Here is a 22,617-nt window from a genome sequence, read left to right as displayed (position 1 = left end):
TTGGCGCCCCCCGGATTGAAAAATCCTGGATACGCCCCTGTATATGTATGTATTTTAGAACCTCCTGCAAGCAGGAACTCGCGAAGAAGCCTCATTGGCTTATCTAAGCCGCAAGCTGACCGAAGTCAGTCTCTTACATTCATATTTAACGTCCATGATTATGAATTGTTAATTGTCAACAACTCTGTAACTGGACGACATACATTAATCTTGGAGTGACTCGAACCGGGAACCTTATGATTGAAAGGCACCGGCGTTAACCACTGAGCTAACACTCCACGTACTAGTATAATGTTGAGATGATATGAACTGCAGTTACCAACAAAAATCACTGCTATCAGTCCAGGGTTGTATTGTCATACCATTTGTAATGTTTGAGGACTAACCCTTTAAGAGTCTGAGGCTCGTCAACTACATTGGCTGGACTACTTAGTCTAACACAAAGATGCATTCGGTCAGTTCCACATAATGCAAAAGAAAACTCAACAGGATAGAAGTACAGTACCTATTATTTGAGGCGGCATCAAATGGACTGTTTACACTTATTCGTTTCAAATTTGTTAACCGAAATTGCTTTTGGCTGTCACCCACGGGTTCTCGGTGTTTGAAGTTAAGAGAACAAGTTGTTTTTGGTTGAGTTATTAGTGACTAAACCGATGCAATGGGGCGGGTGGGGGCGGGGGGGGGTGGGACCAACGTCATAATGCATTAGGTTAGCCTCTAAGGAGCATTCCGAAGAACTAGCATATTGCTGAATAACTTTCAAGCTAATATAGCTATATATACAAACATTTACTAGCATTCAAATGATTGTCTTTTCTAGTCTATGCTAACATTCTGTCCACAGAGTCATCTTTTAACTTAAAACGGTTCGGAAATAGTGGACAACTGTATCTGCCCAGAAAGCTGACAGTGAGATGCGATCAATATTCGACAATGTAGTTCACAAGCTTGATAAGTCAAGTTTCATATTCAAATATGTAAAGAAAAGTTAGTTTTTTGTGTTGATTTTCCAAGTTGATTATACCTACATGCGGGCTCGTAGCTTCAGGGCGGCTTGGGTGAGGAGGGGGGGGGGGAATTCTGGGGCATATCCTCAAATTTCGATTATGCCTCCCCCTCCCCAAGTTTCCTTTTTTTTTCAAATCTATGGTTACCGTTATGGACCTAATTGGTGTATCCATGCAAATGCCTCCCTCAAACAAAAATTCTACCCCCAACCAAATACTCCGCCCATCCAAAATTTGACAAGCTGGCTACGGGCCCGCCGTCTACATGTGTTTCAAACTACCCCAGTTGGACTTGTACTTTCTCTTTTCAAGCAAGTTGGGTGATACAGTGAACTCATGGTTGGTATAGTAACTGTGATGTGATATGATTTTGAACCCCGTCCCAAACACCGCGTCATCGTCATACAAGTTAACATGTAGACGTCCAATCATGTCACAATGTCAGATATATTTTCAAAGTATTCTTTTAACTTTCATTTATGCATATTAAGTAGGAGCGGTCTTTTAAGAATTAAGGAGTCAGTAATTTTGATAGCCTGGTTCGTACTACTTCAATAATAAAACTGAAATGGACGGAAAATTCCATCAATTGTTTTCCAATCTTCTAGAAACCTTGGATTGGTCTGCGGATTTGCATTATAATTCACAGGAAATTCGATCCATATATGGATCAGTGCTGCATGTTTTTTTCTTCTGTGTGGGCTTGTTTGTTGTTGGTGTCTGTATTGTTGTTGTTTATGTATTGTTGTCTGCCATTATCTTTTCTTCCACAAATGCTCTTTGACATACATTATTGTGCAACTCGCTTACTCTCAGACTACAAAGCAAGCGAATTGTCCGAAATGCTTGATCAAAACAATATACATTGACTATGGAGGTGTCCGAGTGACATTTACTCATGTTCTAGTATTACTTAGAAGTTTATGGTTCACGTGATGCCATGCATTTGTAATTGACCAAAGAGCGTACATGAGGAATAGAGTGTCCCAGTATGTTTTCATGTACGTAACTATATTGAGCCCCTTCTCTAAAACGGTAAACAACGTGCGTGATACACACAATAAAACTCAACGTTCCCTCGTTTATGTCTGTTGCCTGTCACGTGCGTTGAAATGAATCTCTATCATGCTCTTAAGTGGAGGGCCTTATTATCGACTGAAGGACTAGGGAAAATTGTTACAGATCATCAAATGCGGCCTTTCTTCCAAAGACTATGTTACACATTTAGTAGGAAGTAAGTCTTCCATTGAGTCTATATTTTTACTCATACTTTATGTAGTTGGTACCAGTTTCGCGAAAGGAAATATCCTAAGATATAACTGTGTTAGAATTAGTATCAGTACTTGCTAATTGTTAGTTACTGTACTTTCGACTTGGCTAAAGACTTACCGTTTGACCTATATATGCTGATGATTTGCTGCACTGTTATTTAAGCCTTTTAATGTCGTCCAGACAGTGATAGGCCAGCAAATAGCAATAGGGCCAAGGTTCTGTAGTCCTGTATGATGGTCCTACCTGTAGGCTGTTAGAGGTAATTCGCGATGATAAGGGCTTTTTCTTTTATATAACAGCAGTGATGATATTCTCGCTGATTTTTAAAGTAAACCTTCAGCTATGTGATTTCGTTGACGGTTCTACCTGATTCCTCTTGAAAAAAAGTTGGGAGTCAAACTGCTTGAAGCAAGGACAATTTTCCCAACCTGTGATGTTTAATGTTTAACAAGTTTACTAACTGGGTGGAATAATTGATGAAATTGATGACAACTGATTGTCTCATTTTACAAAATTTATGTTTCACTACATGGAAATGTTGACCATTTAGGTAAAACTAAAGGCATCGAAGACTCGCCCCAAACCATGTGCCGCGCTCTGTAAAGTTAACTTTTCGTTGCTTGAAGTGAAGTTTTCTTCTTGCCGCTACAAAATGCAGACAGTAATGAAACGTGATACCTTGTTATCTTTTATCTAGATCTGAGATGTCCATCGCTGCTATATACACTGTGTTGTGGGTGTGACCGTAGCTGTATGTATTGACTGTACACTAGTGTCTAATTACCGACGGAAGCAAGCTGTGTGTGTGTATTTTCTGGAATCGATGGTGGTGTCTAACACTTCTGTTACACCTCATTCGAAACTAGGTCAGATTACCGGCATGAGACGTTTCTTTGTGTGCGAGTCTTCACATCCTTTGAGGCTTTGTATGTTAATAAATTGCGATTGCAAAAGTGGTTACATGTTGACTTAAGTATGAGCACAGCAACCACAGTGTCAGTCAGTGCAGCTACTGTACTATAGAACACACCAAATTTAGGGGACATCTTGATTCAATATGAAATGCTACAGTATTGTGCACTCTGCAGTAAAGTGGTTAGCTATTTATGAAAGCTTATCGTATAACTGTGGGATAGTAGATAATTCATTTTAATATGATGTGGATACAGAATTAAAGTGCAATTTGTTTATCAATTAGCATAATATGTAAATTTCTTAATTCTGATTACCCAACAGATCTGTGCGTAGAACTTCATTTTCCACATGGAACATTTTCAGAAAGAGAGATGGTTGTCTCCTAGTCACCTTGTGTGCCGTACCATTTGCAGCACCATCAAAATCTACCCAAAATTTGATGAAACTTGAGGTAAAGTATAACTGTGAAACTTACAATCAAGTTTTGGGGGTTACATAATTTTATTATTCCAAGACTTGAATCTAGATAGGTTGCAGTGACCCAAACCATCCAGTGTTTAAAGGCATTGAAGACTCGCCCCAAACCTCATGCCGCACTCTGAAAAAGTTAACTTTCCATTTCTTGCAAGTGAAGTTTTCATCTTGTCGCTACAAAATGCAGACAGTAATGAAACATCCTTTAATGTGTAGCATTTTTTTGGACACTCCCATCTGGACTTTGGTTTGTTCCATGTGCATTTGGTACGGCCGATGCTAATTAAGTTGACATTATAGAGACCTTGTATATAAGTTGGTGCCTTGTGGTAGCAATAATCTCTCTCATAGCTGTTGCTATACAGAGAAGATGGCCTATATGCTGTATATTGCCCTGTGTTTTAACTTTATAGGCATGCATGCATCCTGTGCTGTTACTACGTATATAGCCTAGCTTGCAGTAGTAGCCGTTTGTCACACGATTGTGTAGCATCAGAATACCTATTTATACTCTGCCTCTTATATTGGAATGTGTAAATTTTAAGGTTCGCATTTGTGGTGTTTTACTTTAAATTTTACATCCAAATTTAAAAGTTTTGATACATCTCAATATGAACACTCTATCGAGTTGTTACAGTAGTTTATTGTTTATTTTAATTAGGTGAATTTTGGAACCATGGCAGCCGCTCTGAACAAGATGACTAAGATTTTCAGATTTTGATTTTTCTTTCAACGTTAATGGTGGAGAAGTGGAGACTGTTTCCTTTCTCTTTTCTTTCAATTTCTGATTTTATTTCCTCTTTTTTGAAGGAGGTCGACAGCGACAGCCTTACCCATCGTTCCCTCCTACGCAATGCTTCATCTGCCGTGGTAACGTCTGCCTCTACTCTAGTATCCCAGAGTCTGATGACCATGAACGAACTGAACACACAATACATCAAGGTGAGTTCCTCAAGACACCCATCATTCATCCACTCCCACACGAGCACCCACCACCCATTTTATCTCGCTCTGTAACACGGTCCGCTACCCACTAGCACTTTACCACTCTCATGATACCGACTTTTAAGTTATCCCTCACTTACACCCCTCTCCCCCTTCCTCACTTACACTCAGTATTGTAACATGTCAAGTCACTGACTGTAATTCACTCTAGTCACATTTGCTGGCGACTTGACTGGACCAAAGTCTGCACCCCAAATGACAAAATGATATGAATGGTATAGCAACCCAAATTACTTGAGTTGGCAACCCAAATTTCTTGACATGACCTTAGTGGGTAACTGACTTGGAACTGACTTTCAGAGCCCGTAACCCAAATGAATTGACTTGAGTTGTCAACCCAAATGACTTAAGTGGACAACCCGAGTGACTCGGCAGGACTTGAGTGAGCAACCCAAATGACATTGATTTGACTTTGACTGTACCTGGCAATCCAAGTGACATGACTTTGACTAGAGTTTGCGACCCAAATCACTTGATTTAACTTAAGTGGACAACCCAAATTGACTTGACTAGAGTTGGCAACGCAAATCACTTGATTTGACTTGAGTGGACAACCCAAATTGACTTGAGCTGGAAACCCAAATGACTTAACTTGACTCGAGTCGACAACCCAGGTGACTTGACTTGAGCCGGCAACAGCAAAAAGGACTTTACTCAACTCCAGTCACTATTTAACGTGTCTTAAGAGGGACTTAGCTATCGCTTGACTTCAGAGGAAGCCAAGCAAATTCATATCAAAGCCCAGAAAATATATTCATATTACTAAATATATATGCCCTTTGTAGGATCTTGACAATTTAGTGTGCAATTCTCGATGGACGGTCAGTTTCTTCCCTCCCACCCAACTGTTCGTTCTTTGCCACTATACTGTCTACCACAGAGACTTTGGTTCAAAAAAGCTTTGAATGTAAAACCAGTTACTCCTCACAGATGTTGAATTCTATGTGCTTTTCTCTTCAGGAGCTGTATGCTTTGGTTCGACTCTACCACGAACACAACGCTGTCGCCGGTCAGCAGCTCGGGACGATGGAAGACGATATATGGCAGGAGATCATCGAGGCTAGAACAAAGTTAGACCAAAGGAAGAGAGCCATGCAGGTAAAACTGTTAATTTACTTTCTGTTAAAAAAAATTCTTATATAGAGAGCGTGGTGGCCAATTGGCTAAGGCGTCAGACTTGTGATCCAAGAATTGCTGGTTCGATTCCTGCCTAGTTTATTATGTTGTGTCCTTGGGCAAGACGCTTTATCTCACTTGCCTCTCTCCACCCAGGGGTTAAATGGTTACCTGTGATGTAACTTGTCATTGGGCGCAGTATATCACTGCTGCCCACTGGAGGGATTGTCTCTGGGACAGGTTATCATTGACCAGGGGTAATATAAAACGTCTGTAAAGCGCTTTGAGACCTATCGCTGGTATAAAGCGCTATATAAACAGCAAATATTATAAAATATATAAGTAAACGGATAATGGAACATCGACTGGGAAATTTCAAGCAACGGAAAGTAGCAAAGAAATTTACAAAGTTCACAAAACAAGAGTTGTGTATCTTACCTTCTTTAATTTCCTGATAATTATGCCTAAAATTGAAATTTCTCACTTTTTTTGAGTTGAAAAAGTCTGTTAAAAATGTACCTGATGATATGTGATTGTTAAATGGTTCTTTCAGCACTGAAAGAGATGACTAACTGTGTCAGGGTACAGATGGCAGAAGAGAGCATCAGGGGGGGGGGGGGGTGGGTTGGAGGAGGAGGAGGGTGGAACATTTTTATTATGGCAGGCAGAAACGGATTACCAGTTCTGAGATCGTCTTCCTCTGTTGGTGGTTAAAAATTAACCGCCACTACAAATTTAGCTGTTGCTAAAAATACAAGAAAAGAAAAATATTCAGGCTAACGCAGCTTTGTTACTAGCTGAGATAATGTGAGAAAAGGTAATTACTTTGTGCCATTGTGTAGAACCTCAGGGATGACTGGTGGGAATTTGAAATTATCTGATTACATAGAACATGAATGATGAAAACGGCAAACCTGTGGTAATGTTCTCAAGAAGTGTTCTCAAGTCCTTGTGAATATTCATTCTTTAAAAGGAGAATATTGTATTTTGAAAAGTTAAAGGCCAATGTTATAAATTATGAAACAATAAACAAGATCAATTTTTTCTCCCCACCATTTTACAGGAAGTGGAAACTGTACTTACCTCTGCTATACTGGTTCTCCAGGCAGCGGGAGAGACAGCCTACCATTCAGGTACGTACAGTACGTAGCATATCATGTGGTCATTACTAAATACATATTACTTCCTAATCATTAGAGGGCTCGCTATCTATGATCACTGCCTATAATGTGATATAAACAGTGAGCTGGTTAATATGAATTACTCCCAAAAAGCAGCTAAGAACTATCGTATGTGTTCCATTTCAGAGCTATCACAGACTTCAATGGTCGTTTTGTCAACAGTAGACAATTGATAATCGGTTACTTGTGATATTACCAAACATGAGGCAAAGTGGCAGTTTTGAGGTTTCTCACAAATCTGTGAAAGGGGACAGTTGGGAGGTGGGGGAGGGGAGGGAAAAGTGCCCGTGCCCCTTTAGTGCCCCTGGCTGCACTGTAATTGCTCAGATTATTACATTTGATTATTAAACACTGCCAGCGATGAAATTGTTGGATCAGTCGTGTTTTGTGCATGATGTTGCATGATTTGAGTTAGAAAGCAGTGAAAAGTTCCAACCACTAGCAGACCTGTACTCTCAATGTTTGATAATTCCACAGGTGTGGAGTATTCAGCCTTAGAAGCCAAAACCAAATGCCAGCAGACTCAAGAGTACTGAGTCTGTTCTTAGGTACTGAGTCTGTTCTTAGGTACTGAGTCTGTCTGAGGTACTGAGTCTGTTCTTAGGTACTGAGTCTGGTCTGAGGTATTGAGTCTGGTCTGAGGTACTGAGTCTGTTCTTAGGTATTGAGTCTGTCTGAGGCACTGAGTCTGTTCTTAGGTACTGAGTCTGGTCTGAGGTACTGAGTCTGTCTGAGGTACTGAGTCTGTCTGAGATACTGAGTCTGGTCTAAGGTACTGAGTCTGTCTGAGGTACTGAGTCTGTCTGAGGTACTGAGTCTGTAGAAAGCAGTGCAAACTTCAACCACTTGCCGGTACTCTCAATGTTTGATAATTCCACCGGTGTGGAGTATTCAGCCTTGGAAGCCAATACCAAATGCCAGCAGACTCAAAAGTACTGAGTCTGTTCTTAGGTACTGAGTCTGTTCTGAGGTATTGAGTCTGTTCTGAGGTACTGAGTCTGTTCTTAGGTACTGGGTCTGTCTGAGGTACTGAGTCTGTCTGAGGCACTGAGTCTGTCCTTTGGTACTGAGTCTGTCTAAGGTACTGAGTCTGTAGAGAGCAGTGAAAATTCAACCACTAGGAGGTACTCTCAATGTTTGATAATTCCACAGGTGTGGAGTATTCAGCCTTGGAAGCCAAAACCAAATGTCAGCAGACTCAAGAGTATCTCGCCCTCCTTCAATCAGAGAGCAGAAGAGCCGATGCTGACCTGATGAGGATCCAAGCCAAAAACATTGAAAAGGTGTCGAAAGGGAAAGAAGAAAAAGAGACCGGGACTGCGGTTTGACAGAACACTTCTCATATCAGGTGACCGTACAGAAAGTGTCAGGTGACCACCTGTGGTCTTAGATATGCATATTAAAATCAACTCATCTTTAAAAGGGATAAAAAAGTTTAAACTTTTCCAAAAATTTCTATAACATGGCAAGTAAAAAGGAAAAGACATATACCCACCAGCAATCTTGATAGCTCATTCCGTTGCCGAGATATTACAGTTTTTAAATTTATTCTCATTTTATGTAGCTTTAACGTACACTGCACAATACTTTCTGATGTCATACATCGGCAACATCTCAAACGGTCTTTGTTTTCACTGATCCAATGAGGACCCCGACGAAATTGCGCATCCATGTTTAGTTGCGATGTAGTCGAAACATAAGCAGGTGTCACTTTTAGTCCATTTAACCCATTTCGTGTAATCCTCAACCCTTTGTTATCCATTTATTAGTAAAGTGTCAAAGTGGAAGCAGCAAAGTGCAATAGGGATAGGTTATTAAAGGTTGGCGTACAAATAAGGTTGGCGTACAAATTGCAAAAGCATTCTGCACCAGCATGAACAAAACAAAGAGAGACATAGGTTGGGATGGGAAGGGTAAAGTTCCTTCTCAATAAGTTTTTGCTGGCAAGTTGGTCAAAAGCATTAAACATTTCAACATGGTGAGCAGGGTGTATTTATTTTCAGGCTTAGTGTAAAAAATTTCCTCCACAAAGTCCAATATTCATTTTGGACCCATGAACATGCAAGTTCCCCAATAGATAAAAATAATTGCATATCAGAATTGTTTGTGAAGTATAGGGGTTTCTAGTCCTTGTTGAAGGCAAAATTACTCTCTATGTAATAGTTATCGAGTTTGTATGTATACAAGTGTTTGTGTGTTTGTGTGTATGTGGAGCACTCGCTTTTGAGCATGACATCTTGCCACACATACAGCAGGTTGCATGGACACATGGACAACTAATTTTGGTATGAAGATGACACCCTCAGGGTAGGTGCTAGACTTACAATCATTTCCCTCTAATTTACTCTTTTCATTTTTGTACCAGGTATAAAAGCATTAACCTTCTCTCATTGGTAAGAATTCTGTATAATTTACACAAGGAATTTAGCATTGACCTCAGACAATCACTCTTGGTTATAAGTGTCATCAAGGCTTTTGGTTTTTATTTTTGCTACTATAATTATAGCAGAAAGATATTGGAACATCTTAGCAATCTCTTTGGTCAGTGACTTAATTAATATTTAATTGACGGCCAAAAGTGAGAAAGTATTACAAATATATCTGTTTATAGTTAAGTAAGCTGGAACTCTCCGGTTAGCTGGTTCTGACCTAATTCTTGGACAAACTTTAAGTCTTTTGTCCTACATAATGCAAGAATTTGAATGGAAAATTTAAATGGGAAGGAAAGGAAAGATTAAACGAAAGACTGACCTGGTCTGAAGTTTGAACTTGGTTTTATGAAGTAAACAGTTGGTGAGAGATAATGTGAGACACCGTTCATGCATGTGCAATCAGAAAACGACACCATCGTTATCTCCCAGTCCACCAAACTTTATTGCGATAGAAAATAATCATAGCACAATCATAATGAGTCATAAAATAAAGAAATGGGTGGTAGATACTTTAGGTGAAGGGCACATTATCTCTCACTGACCATTACTTCATGAAATCAAGATCATACTTCAAACTGGCTACGGCTTTGTTTAATCCGTCCGTCTTATTTCGTAATACGTTCGAAACAATATGAGATATTTAACACAATGCTGCTCTCGTGCAGAGATTAGCACAGATGCTCAGTTCGCGTGAACAACTTATAAGCCTATCAGCCAAAAAGTTTCATCTCGCTTGTCAAAAACAGATCTCGAAACTCTAACACTTTAAGAAAAAATCAATAAACAAAATACTACAGTAAATAGGCCACTGTAACACCTTGACTATTCATGCAGTACAGCCTGCGTACACTTACCAGTGTTCCTCTGATTGGGTTCAACCGGTTTATTGTAATCCTTTTGGAACGTATTAGTTCCTTTGCCCAGCCAGCTTGCTGGAGGATGGTCCAGATTGGTACCATATTTACATTTGCTTTACTCATGGCAGCTCTTCTAGTGGAGTGTACCTTAAGTGCGTAAATTTTACTTGTGCATTCAGCCTAAATAAGTCCATTTTAGGGCATCCCTAATTTGCGCCTAAATACTAAAATCTGCCAGTCCAGCATCTATTCCAACTCATGGTTTAAATGCTTACATGCGGTATCTGCAACTATGTTCTCAGTGTCGAGCAAATGAGCAGATATTCCTTAGTGTGCACCAGTATAAACCAGTCGTTTGGCTAATCTGTTGCCCCTATTGTTAATATAGGGTACTACAGCAGTGGTGTCATCCAACATTATTCTGACAATGAGTATCCGAAGATATTGGCATGGTTAGTAGCACTGTCAGTGCAACGGATATGTTTGGAGTTAGTCTAGGCATCTTAGGTTGGAAATCAAATGTTTCTGCTAGTTTTGTAGCTTCTGTGTATAGTTTATCCCAGGCTTCATCATGTGTACGTAGTTCAGTTAGGGTAACGATAACGACTCTGGATTCTTTTGCCGCAGTGACCAAGTCATTATCTATCTGTTGTTGCATTTCTGATAAGGGAACAACGTACTGTAGAATGATCTCCGCTGCAACTAACGCAACAATAAATTCGAACTTCAGGATTGAGCAACGGAAGGAACAAGCTTTAGAATCACTATTTAGCTCTAGTTCGGCCAATGCATCAACAACAACGTCAAATGATGATTTAAAAGTGAACAATGCATCAGGGCGACTGCTTCATCTAGTTTCATCTAGATCTAAGTTTATCCCTTTTCTTCATCTTTTCTTGGGCTTCTTTGCTCTCCATCATGGCAAATTTAAAGTGATACTGGCGTTTAGCAGAGTAGGAAAATGCAAATGCAATTTCCTGAACAGCGCCCATCATACAGTATTTCTAATGAGGGGATCCCTACAGCCATGAACTATAGCCAAATTTAGGCAGTGAGCCTGACAATGGATATAAAGGGGCATCTGGATGAATTTCTCTTATTCTTGCCTGTACTCCTTTATACTTTCTGCTCATACTAGAGGCCCCATCATAGCATTGGGCTCTCATCTTATTGGCATTCATGCCACACTCATCTAGTGTTTGGCAGAACTGGTTTTCTAAGGCTTCACCTGTAGTTGAACACGCATCTTTGAGGCCAAGACGCCGGTACCTGTCTAGACTCTTAAACTCGTCCAGCAAGTTCATGGATTTGAATTATGGGTGTTTTTATAAAAAGATAACTTGGCCACAAAAAGTGTAGGCCCGGGCCTATAGTGTTACATACTGGCTACGCCCCCGTCTTCCTACACTGACAAGCGTTGGTTGAACAGTCTTTTCTGCATTTGCAACTCATAAGTTCCAAGACGGCTTTGGGGGCTGGAGGTAACTTCATCCTCTTTCTTTTCAAGCTGCCACCTTCGATTTTCCATCCGTGGCTACCAGGATCATCAATGTTGGACTTAGGTTGTAGGGCATGTCTCCAGATAAATGCTTGGTAATTTGCATGCTTTACATGCAAGGACAGAGTCTTTGTTTGGTGGCAGTGATCTACTGTTTGCTCTTGTCTTTCTGAAAATTTCATAAGGAAGTTCATTAATAGATGCTTTAATAGTTGATCTCTCATAAAGCTTGCAGACAAACTTCTCACAGGCCTCCAATAATGCATCATCAACATTCTATGCACTGCCAAGCTGAGACATGGTTGCTGCTGATTCTTCATCTTTCTGGAACAAAAGCAAAACTCTTGCTTCTTCCTTTTGCCATAGAAAGAACTGACAGTGTCACACCCTGTGAAAGCATGGAACCCCAGCAGTGAGTTTGCCCTTAGCTCACCGAATGAAGTTGCAATTTCCCCAAGATCAAGAAGACATCGCTGGTTCTTAGTGCCTATGTCCAGGTAGAGCTTTGCAGGGATAACATGACTATGGCTTACACTAAGAACTGTCACATTTAGTGTCTGCACTTTGGATGATAACCACATCATATTCTTTGGAAGCATGGGCGGCGTGGAGAAGCATTCTTGTGTCTGCTTCTTCTTGTGTAGAGCACAAGTATTCAACTTCTTGCACTGTTGTCATATTCCCATCACTTGAAAGACAATGACATATCTCACCGTGGACAAAGTAGTGACTTATCCCCTGCAACTTATTAGCACAGTCTGATTTCCTGCACTCTTCAAAGAGAAACTCGACCAGCTCTGTTTTGTTTGTATCATTTGCTAGAAATTTTTTCCATTGCATGGTCTTCTTTTGTTTGGAAGAAACAATTCTGTCCCTGATTTCTTCGGAAGAGCTCGACAGATGCCTTTTCCTGCTACCAGATTGATGAACATCTGATTTAATTTTGACATTTTCAAAACTTCTTCCTGCACAATCACAGAAGACTCAACCTTCTGAATAATTTCACGGAATGCTTCCTTTTACCGTGGAGTGGCCCTGCTATCAATATTATAGGCAAGTGATTCTTGGCAATAATTTCTGAAACAGGACTTGAGGTAACCTACTTCAATAGCAATAAGATCCATACTGTTGATCTGCAGTAAAAGCTTTTCATGACCTTTCTGTTCAGCAGCTTCTTTGAGCTGTTTCTCAGCATCTCGTGTTAGACACTGAGACAGCTTAAATCAAAATAAGAAAAGGAAAGGAAAAGATCAAATGAATAAAATAAATGGAAAATGAAAGAAAATGATATACATAAACAACAACAGAACATTAACCAGGTTATGCTTTGGTTACACAAACAATCCTTTCTGAGTTATATGACTTCCTTGTCACTTTCCACATGACCAACACCCAAAGTCACTTGCTTAGGAAGAAGTAGTCTTCCTCTATGATGTGTAAACAGAATGTCTTGGGCAATAGTATTTTCATCCTTTCATCACATCTCTGTTCAGAGGCTTCTTTGAGCCGTTTTTCAGCATCTCGTGTAAGACACTGAGACAGCTTCTCTGTCTGCCAGCTACCAGATCTTCTTCCTTTTGAAAACTTGACTCCTGATCTTCCACAAGTTTGTGTTGTGCCAAAGAAATCTCTGGAGAGGAAGCACCGCAAATACCCTTACACAAATTTGGAACCAATTTTACATGCATGCAAAACTTTGGAGTATGCAAACTGCATGTATTTTGTAACAATACACGCTCCAGGAGCTTGCCGCACGCTCCGGCCGCACGCTCCGGCATGTTTTGTTTCAAAAAGCATGCATGTAAATCATAGAGATTGCATGCATGCAATGTCCAGAGCGTGCAAATCATAGAGATTGCATGCAGGGAGCGTGTAAATCGCGAGTTGCATGCAAATCATAGAGATTGCATGCATGCCAGGTCCGGAGCGTGCAAACCTGTTGGCCAGTTACATGCACATCGCAGTCGTTTATACAAGGATATATTGCTGGCTGTATTAACCAACCAATTCAGCAATTCACCCATATTGACCTCAAATGACCTTTGACCTCTTAAAAAAATTAATAGTTACAGCTTATTTTGTCTGAAGTTGCTTATATTTTCTCCTAGCTCCAGAGCACTTGGTGTTAATAATAGAGTTTATGTCTTTCTACGTCAGTCGTTCTTGTTTCTTCTTGGTTTTTGTTTCCATCCTGTCGCAATAGCTTGTTAAAAATGCTGTAAAATGAGGAAAATGGAAAAACTTGTGCTCATGATGAGATGTAAACCATTATGACAACTGTCACCTCCAAAATTTGAATGTCAATTTCTAAGCAAGGTCACATAACATCAACCCTTCCACAAAGTGCTCTGATCATGTCCAGTAACATTACCCATATACACAAGTTTGCGTTGTACTTTGATATTGCTCTGTCAAAGAGGTTTGTTGCCACTGTTAAAACTGATACGATGCCAAATAAAATAATTGTATTCCAAAAGGGAGGGGAAAATTTTTATTTGAGAACATCAATTAAATATGTTTCAAGCATCAAACATTTGCTTATATGTTGCATGTATTTTTCTCAAAAGGTCTGCAGTCTGTCATGGGCAGGTCAGATTCCAGTAAAATTAATATTTTATATGGCCCTTTACAGTGTTGGGGGTTATTCAGAAACTATTTCAGTGGCTTTACTTTGGATTGTAATGCAATATAATTACTTTTAGTACTTTTTGGGTAGTCCGACATAATTTCTAGTTGCCTTGGGCAACATTGAAAATCCTACACATGATTATTGAAAAGCATAAGCTATATAATTAATAGCAAAATAAAACCAGAAAGTGTTCACACTGATTACTGTTTCAGATCTAACAAAGGTGAAGGAGCATTCTGGGATTGGCCAGAAAAGGACTAGTTTACAATTTCCCCAAGTAAGAGAAAAAAGTAACACCTACCGTTGATGGCACTCAAACGGTTGTTATCTAGAGGAACACTCTCTGCCTCATTCTCCTTATTGAAGGCCCTAGGCCTTCCTCCAACAGCACATCCACTTCGCAACTCATCTAGTGAGAAGAGGACGCTCAATGCCTTATTCAACATGAAGGACAACCCCTTGTTGCCCTTCAGACGGATTGCCATGTAGTCAGCAACTTTGACCCATACATCAAATGGCTTGACGAGAGTTGTATCATCCCTTCCTAAAATTTAAATAAAAAATATATTGAAAACATGGCTTAATTAGATTAGAGTATGATTTTAGTATATATAATTCATATATTTAAGTATAATAATATAAATTTATGATTCAAGTTTTTCAAGAACAATTTTGCCTTTTGTGTTTAAAGGAGAATGAAAATTTCAAGAACAATGTGTATAATCCCAGCTGCAATTCACTGGTTGAATCACATGCATTTCAAACCATTCTGGGCAGAAGTGTGTTGCATATCTGGTGTCAAAGTGTGGAAGTTTCTCTTCTTGTAAGCTTTAATTTTGCCAGTTGTAATCCGTTTCTTTGGCGCTGACGGGCCTGCACTTTCATCTGTAACAAATAAAAACCAAATTTGTTTGGTTGATACATTATTTTGAATTGTCCTGTCGATCATACTGTGGTTAACATTAATTGTCTACACTATTGTCTACACTGGAACTCAACTGACTAATGAGCCATCTGATATTCCATTTATTTCAGTGTAAGCCTGGAGCCATGTGCTTGGTAGGGCATAGTTACAAACCCACACACTACAAAGGTTTGAAAAGACATGCAACCCTACTTGACAAACTCATTGTCATCAATGTCAACACCCCCGCAGTCGTCATGCGCCCACTTTTTGCACATTGTGCACTGTATCAATCCATCAAGTTGCGTTTGGCTGTAGAGTTCGCAACAAAACAAACACTCTGTGTCGTCCTCTTTGTTGGCTACAGTAGCATCGCTGAATTTGACTGAAAGTTGTTTAGCTACTGTGGATGTTCTCCCAGCACACTTTCTGGTACCCTTCAGCTTCAGTGTTGCTTTCATTACTGGAATAGGACCTTTCTTCCTTTTGGATTTTTCCTTGTCTACTTTGCTCTGCTCTCATATCCTCTTTCTGGCTTCCTTCTCGTCCAGCACGAGTGTGCCCTCCTGTTCAGTCTCAGTCAGATGGATTTTATATGGACTGCTGGACAAAATTCGCGCACCTGTCATCGTGCTCTTCCTCTTCGTCGATGAAGTGTTTGTTGCAGGTGCCTTAAGAGGAGGTGAGATAACCAGGGGCATGATGAAACTGGGTAGCTGTTTCACTGCTGTTGGTGGGGGGTGCACAGCAGCGAAACGATAACTTGGTGAGAACCATTTGGAAGCCGCTTCTCAGTCTCTTCAACCTCAATCAATTGTCCTTGGAATTCAAGGCGATAACTGTTGAGAGTGGTTCACTTGTTGCTGGATAGGCAGATAGTTTGGAGGGTTGTTTGCCGGTGATCCTACTGATGATGTTGGTTTAGGGCCAGCTGGTCTTGTGGGCTCTGATGTATTCTGTTGATGTGGACATGCTCATTAGTTTCTTCCATCGCTGTGTCCGAGTCTTTGGACTGTAGTTCGGGCCTAATAGGCGGCTGTTGATCCGGAAGTGATCGATCCGTTACACCGGCTGCAGTGAATTCGTGCTCCTGGAAGATGTCCCGGTTCAAAGGGTATATTCCCCGAATTTTCAGAAGCCGTTCGCTGCATCCTGAGCTGTTGCAGACTTCAAGTAAGCTTCGTTGAATAAAGGAGCCACTTGGATTACGGTGACGTTCCGGACGTTCCGTGAGCCACAAGAACACTTGATATTAGACTCCTTCATGAGTTTGTTCTCTTTGCCTCTGAACATAATTTCTACATGTTGTAGACTGTCAAATGCCAATTTAGAGACTTGCTGAAGTGAGAGACATTTCATCTAATGTTAAACAGCACATTCATCCTTCTTCTTGCATTGCATCGACCTTCAACTCTAGGAAATCAAAGACTTGGCCCACCCAGGACACCTGGTTGAAACTTTACTTTCTCCATCCTTCTTTGGAGAGTCCGCTCTGATGGTAGTGGATACTGCTGCTGAGGGAGAAGCTAGTAGCCAGATGAACCACATGCAAAGCGTAAACACAAAGCTTTCTTCACATGATACACTGCTTTCCTCTCATGCCTCCTCTTGATAGTGATTCCAACTTGTCTTTCCCAAATATTCTTGAAATCCATTTCTCCAGCCTTACTTTAGCCCTTAGAAGTGCTCTATACTTTCTTTTGGTCTTTCGGAGGATGACTCTCAAGTTTGATGTCTTTTATACTGTAACAGATTTATAAAGGGACGCGGAGGGGAAGTCGAAGGAAGGGTCAGCCTGCTCGTTAAGACCAGTTTCTGCCTTTGAAATAGATATTTCGTCTGCAGTGACCTCCCTCACTTTAATTACTTGATGGGTTCCATCATCTTGAAACACATAGAGGGCTTCTTTCCTCATCTCCTAAAATCCGTCGTCTTGAGTGGCAAGGGATATTCGTCTCAATTCTCTCCGAACCCATTCTTCTCTTGCTCCCCCAGAGAATTGATCTCGGAGTGACCTGTTTCTTAGTTGCCCCAAGGCCTTTGCCTCTTCCTGCGTCGGTGCAGTAGTCTCCATCTTATTGTACAGCCGTATAAGAGACCTACTGAAATCTGCAAGAGACTCCCGCTCCCCTTGTCTCCTGTTGTGGAACTCCACACTAGCACTCGGAGCTATACCTGACACAGAAAAACAGAGCTCCAAAGCCTTCTTTACCTCTGAGTAGTCTGATCTCTTTTTGTCAGAAAGACACATCACCTCTTCTCTGGCAGAACCAACCAGGTGGTTGACTAAGGCTCTAGCTTTCTCTTTATCTTCTAAATCAAACGGTTCCACAATCTGTTCGAATTCACTTAGCCATTCACTGAAACTAAGCTCTCCTGGTCGTGTTGGTTCACCTTTGAATTTTGTGCGCCTCCCCTGCGGTATACCATGGAATCCCATAGCTCGCTTGAAAAATTGACTCATTGCATCAAAATCAAACTGATTGCTCGATGTCCCACTGCTTGATGCACTGGCCCCTGTATCTGGTAAATTAGGCCCGGGCATCCTGAATAAGTTGCTTCTGGCGTCTATACGTAATTTAACTAGCAATGAGGGCCTCAACCTAAACTTACTTTTACAACTTGAAATTGACTGGTGGCCTGGGGCTGTTTTCCACTTAACACCTTTCTTTTTGTGAAAGATACCTAATCAGTACTAACATACAGGAACAATATTAATAATGTGAAGTAAAATTGAATGGTAACATAAAAGTGAATTGCAAAAAAATGGCTCAAACAGCTTAAACTCGGAAGAGTATTACCTGTTACCTTAATGTTCGTTGAATTTGAAATTGCTGTCTTCCTTGAACCTCCAGGGCTGGCGCATACACAGATGTCACCCTTTGTACCTTGGGTGGCTCTTTGTCGTAGTCTTTGTTTCCATCGTTGCGATGGTCCTTCTTCCCTTTAGCCTTCGGCTCTAACTTTCGATGCTTGGCATCCGAGTGTCTTTGTACATCTATCTTTCGGTCACTCTGGTACGAGCAGGTTTCGCAGTGGAATCTCTTCCTACCGCGCTCCTTCTGGAAATGTGATTTCAAATCTGCCGCACTGGACTGCCTTTGTCTACAGATTCTGCAGCGGTATTCTATGCACCTCTCCAGTTCCCCCATCGCTCCACTCCATCTCGTAAGATTTTCATTGGCTGTCCCCACCTGCAACTCGCAAAAGCTCTACACATATTTTGGGAGAGGGGCCATCGACGGGTAGAACCGAGGGAACGCTCATTCTACACATATTTTGGGATAGGGGTCATCGACGGGTGGAACTGAGGGAACGCTCAATCCTAAGACGATAATATTACACTAACAATTTACTTAAAGGGATACGATTCCGTTACAGTATGTGTACATTTTCATACAACAGGACCTTTGCACATATTCATGAAAATTTGCAGGAATTTAGACATGGCAACTTTCCATCATGTCGTCGTGTATATCATTCAGATTCTCTTGTGTCAAACAAACGTTAGGAAATAATCGATTGAGAATCAATGTGATGTTTATTTATCTTATCTGAAAGTATACATGAAAAATACTAAATTTCCAAAAAAACTTTAATGAAGAAATTATTTTGTAATCGCTCACGTTTCTGTTTCTCATCAAGACATTGCAAATGGCATATATCGCACGTACATGTTGTAGATTAAATATGCACAGATGACGTCAAGGTCGCAACTGTTCAACGCAATTTTCAAATATCTACGAACATCTAGAGAGGACATGATTAAAAAAAATTACGTACGTACGCACGTAATAATACTACGTACGTACGTAATAATTATCACGTACGTACGTGATAATACTACTTACGTACGTAATAATATCACGTACGTAATATTTTTTTACGTACGTACGTGATAATATCAATATACGTTATATACTGCGGGATACATCTTCATATCAAATATGGAGAGGGATGAACTTGTTCGTATGTACTTTAATTTAGGGTTTAGCCAGAAGGAAATCCTTTATTACTTTGACAGCAAAGCATCGGATAATAGTTAGCGAAAGACATCTCAGACACATTCTGAGGAACCTTTTCTTGTATCGCATGAAACATCAGACATTGTAGATGTGGCCATTTTTATATTATGGCAAGCCTATATAAGCACAGGCATATATACCTGTGGTGTTAGTCGAACGAACGAACCTTGTCTGTCCCCGGCATTTTTTAGTTAACTATAAGCTTGACTTCTGTGGTGTACGTATCTTGCATGTAGACAAATAGGTTACAGTATGTACGTACCGCGTACCGTCACTTCTACCATAAATATTACGTACGTACGTACGTAATAAATATTACCATTTTACCATGTCCTCTCTAGATCTTCGTAAACATCTGTCGAGAAGTTTCAAAACATATTTTGTACCAGCAAATTCATTCAATTTTGAAATTCTGAAAATATACTGGGTTCCGTATTTTGTCAACATATACTTTATATACACTAAAACGTGTATCATATTCAGTACATCACTGGTATCTCGTGGGTAAAAATGACCGTAATAATCTGACATAATGGTGACCACTCTAACAGACATAACAGTGATCAATCTTGGTCTAAAATGTATCACCCAATACTCTAACCGAGTCGCAGAAACGTACGCTTTCCTCAGATTCGTTGCGATGTTTTGAATTTAAAAATAAGAGGCAAGACAATCTATAACCTTTTTAGACTTGTAGAAAATTATTGAAAGTATATAGAGATCAACTTTGTTGCAGGCGCGTAGCCAGGAATTTGCCAAGGGAGGGGCGAACCTGTAGGCAAACTATCAGAGCCGTAGATACGGCATTGCAAACTATCAGAGCCGTATATAGAGACGGCTCTGCAAACTATCTAAGCATACCGCCACCATATGTTGGCGCGAAGCGTACAAGAACATTTTGGCCGCAAATGCCTCCCAGATCGCTGCAAATGGCACTTCCCAGGCCTTGTAAGTTGCATCTAAGCATTTTCTATTTTGAAATTACTAGCGATATCATAAAAACATACAAAAAAATATGCCCCCCCCCCCTCCCTCCCCTTGGCTACGCTTCGATGTATATAAGGTCAACGGAAATAACTTGAGAAGTTATTACAGAAAAGACAACAGAGCTAACACAGAAGGAGATGAGCAATTGAAAAGAACTTCCTTTGCTTTGTTTTGATATGCATGTCATGTTGTTCAATCTATGGTTTTATCTTTGAATAGTGATAATATTTTGTAACATTTGTCAAACATGTATCGGTTTTGGCCAGAATATGAAATCCAAGAGTTGTAATAGAGATCTAAATAGAAGTGGCACATTAAATCAGAGGGTAATTGTCAACTGTGCGCTCCATTGATTTTCGTTACTATTATGGATAGTATACGATTCTCGCTAAAGCGTGATATATTAGCCCTCATGGGATCGTTCATATTTGGAGAGCGTGGTGGCCAAATGGTTAAGGCGTCGGACTCGTGATCCAAGGATTGCTGGTTCGATTCCTGCCTAGCTCATTACGTTGTGTCCTTGGGCAAAGATGCTTTATCTCACTTGCCTCTCTCCACCCTGCAGGGGATAAATGGGTACCTGTGAGGTAACTTGTCATCGGGCGCAGTATATAACTGCTGCCGACTGGAGGGATTGTCTCTGGGACAGGTTATCATTGACCAGGTGTAATATAACGTCTGTAAAGCGCGGCGAGACCTATTGCTGGTATAAAGCGTTATATAAAAGGAAATATTTTTATTATTATTATTATTATTATTATTATTATTATTATTATTATTATTATTATTATTATTATCCTTTTTGTCGAGATAAATGTCATCCGAAATGCAAAAAGCTGTAAGAATGGTACCTGGTACAAGACTGGATATTAACTACAACAGGCAGTTAACTGTTGCTATTATAATGACGTATAAACTTCATAATAATTTAAAATTTAACATTGGAAATTCCAAATATACAATGTTTCATGATCGTGTTTGCGATATACGTTAAATTAGTGGCAGGTTATAATGCAACTGGCAGTTTTCATGAATAAAAACGTCGATTGAAATTCGATATTAACAGAGAAAACCAAGGTAAAAACCTTTTCAATGATTTCGAGTGTCCCCAATAACAATTGCACTTTGTTGAAAGATTATCCTTACCAGGCAATATAGAGAATCCTAAGTTAAAGATATCTGAAAGTTTAAAGACATATAATTATGGATAACAATTGATATAACACTGGAATAAATACATTACTCTAAAATATAACAATTGAGTAAAAATCAAGCAAGCTTTTACTCTTTTGTTGAAAAACACAATAGAGAAGCCCAAATAATAGATGAATTGGTTTGCACTTGTTTTTATATCACTTTATACTGATATATATATTTTATTGAATTGTACATAAATCAACATTATTGTTATTAATATTTTGTATATGTATATTGACACATTGAATGTGTATTAGGAATGTAAGAAACAGTTCATACTATTAAGAATCATCGAATATTTAATATACTTAAAATCCCATCACCTTGAATGAGAAATACAATTTTTGCGATCTAGGACATGTTATTCGTTACTATTTTAGGCACTAACTTTATATGAGGTATTTACTATTTGAAAAGTACTTCTCTCATAAGGTAAAACAAGTTAGTGTGGTAGTCATATTTCTATATTAGTGTAACATGTAATCCACAAGAAATTAAAAAAAAAAAATATGAGTAACATTAACACTGGAATTAAAAAAAAACTGCTAGAAAATGCAAAAGTGTTGTGAATGATAAAAATATATGTACATATATAGTTAATTTTTAAAACATTCATATTTAATTAGAACGATATATTTAATCTTTAAATTCAAACAAACCTGGTAGATAAAGTTTTATTCTTTGTTTATGATGCATAACAGAGAGTGTGTAAGTATATAGTTTAACAGAGAGTGTGTAAGTATATAGTTCAAATGACGAATTCGATCTTCAAAGAGCTTTAAAGAGTGTGAAGACTCGCGTAAAAAGAAACGTCTAATGCCGGTAATCTGAACTAGTGTCGAATGAGGTGTAACATAAGTGTTAAACGCCACCATCGATCCCAGAAAATACATACACAGCTTGCTACCGTCGGTAATTAGACACTAGTGTACAGTCAGTACATACAGCTGCGGTCAATACCCACAGCACATTATACAAACGATACAGCGCTGGACACCTCAGGTCCAGCTAAAGATAACAATTAAGGTATCACGTTTCATTACTGTCTGCTTTTGTAGCGACACGAACAAAGCGTCACTTGCAAGCAACAGAAAGTTAACTTTTTCAGATGGACG

The 22,617-nt window shown here is 39.6% G+C and overlaps 1 protein-coding gene across 2 annotated transcripts; it reads left to right on the top strand.

The window, feature by feature from the left end:
- The first annotated feature begins 1,988 nt into the window (after positions 1-1,988).
- LOC139983184 (diablo IAP-binding mitochondrial protein-like) lies at positions 1,989-12,646 on the top strand. 2 transcript variants are annotated; one of them, XM_071996570.1, is made up of 6 exons: positions 1,989-2,244; positions 3,519-3,648; positions 4,482-4,613; positions 5,637-5,774; positions 6,856-6,925; positions 7,451-7,524. In XM_071996570.1, the coding sequence occupies exons 1-6, from the start codon at positions 2,123-2,125 to the stop codon at positions 7,507-7,509; spliced, it is 651 nt and encodes a 216-aa protein (XP_071852671.1). In that variant the 5' UTR covers positions 1,989-2,122; the 3' UTR covers positions 7,510-7,524. The 2 variants fall into 2 exon arrangements, with proteins under 2 accessions (XP_071852671.1, XP_071852670.1); XM_071996569.1 differs by lacking the exon at positions 7,451-7,524 and adding an exon at positions 8,126-12,646 and having other exon boundaries at positions 1,995-2,244.
- Positions 12,647-22,617: the final 9,971 nt, after the last annotated feature.

This window comes from Apostichopus japonicus, chromosome 16, assembly GCF_037975245.1.
Source record: "Apostichopus japonicus isolate 1M-3 chromosome 16, ASM3797524v1, whole genome shotgun sequence".
NCBI classification, from domain to species: domain Eukaryota; kingdom Metazoa; phylum Echinodermata; class Holothuroidea; order Aspidochirotida; family Stichopodidae; genus Apostichopus; species Apostichopus japonicus.
Note: the sequence above shows the minus strand (reverse complement) of the source record. Positions and strands in the feature narration are given on the sequence as shown.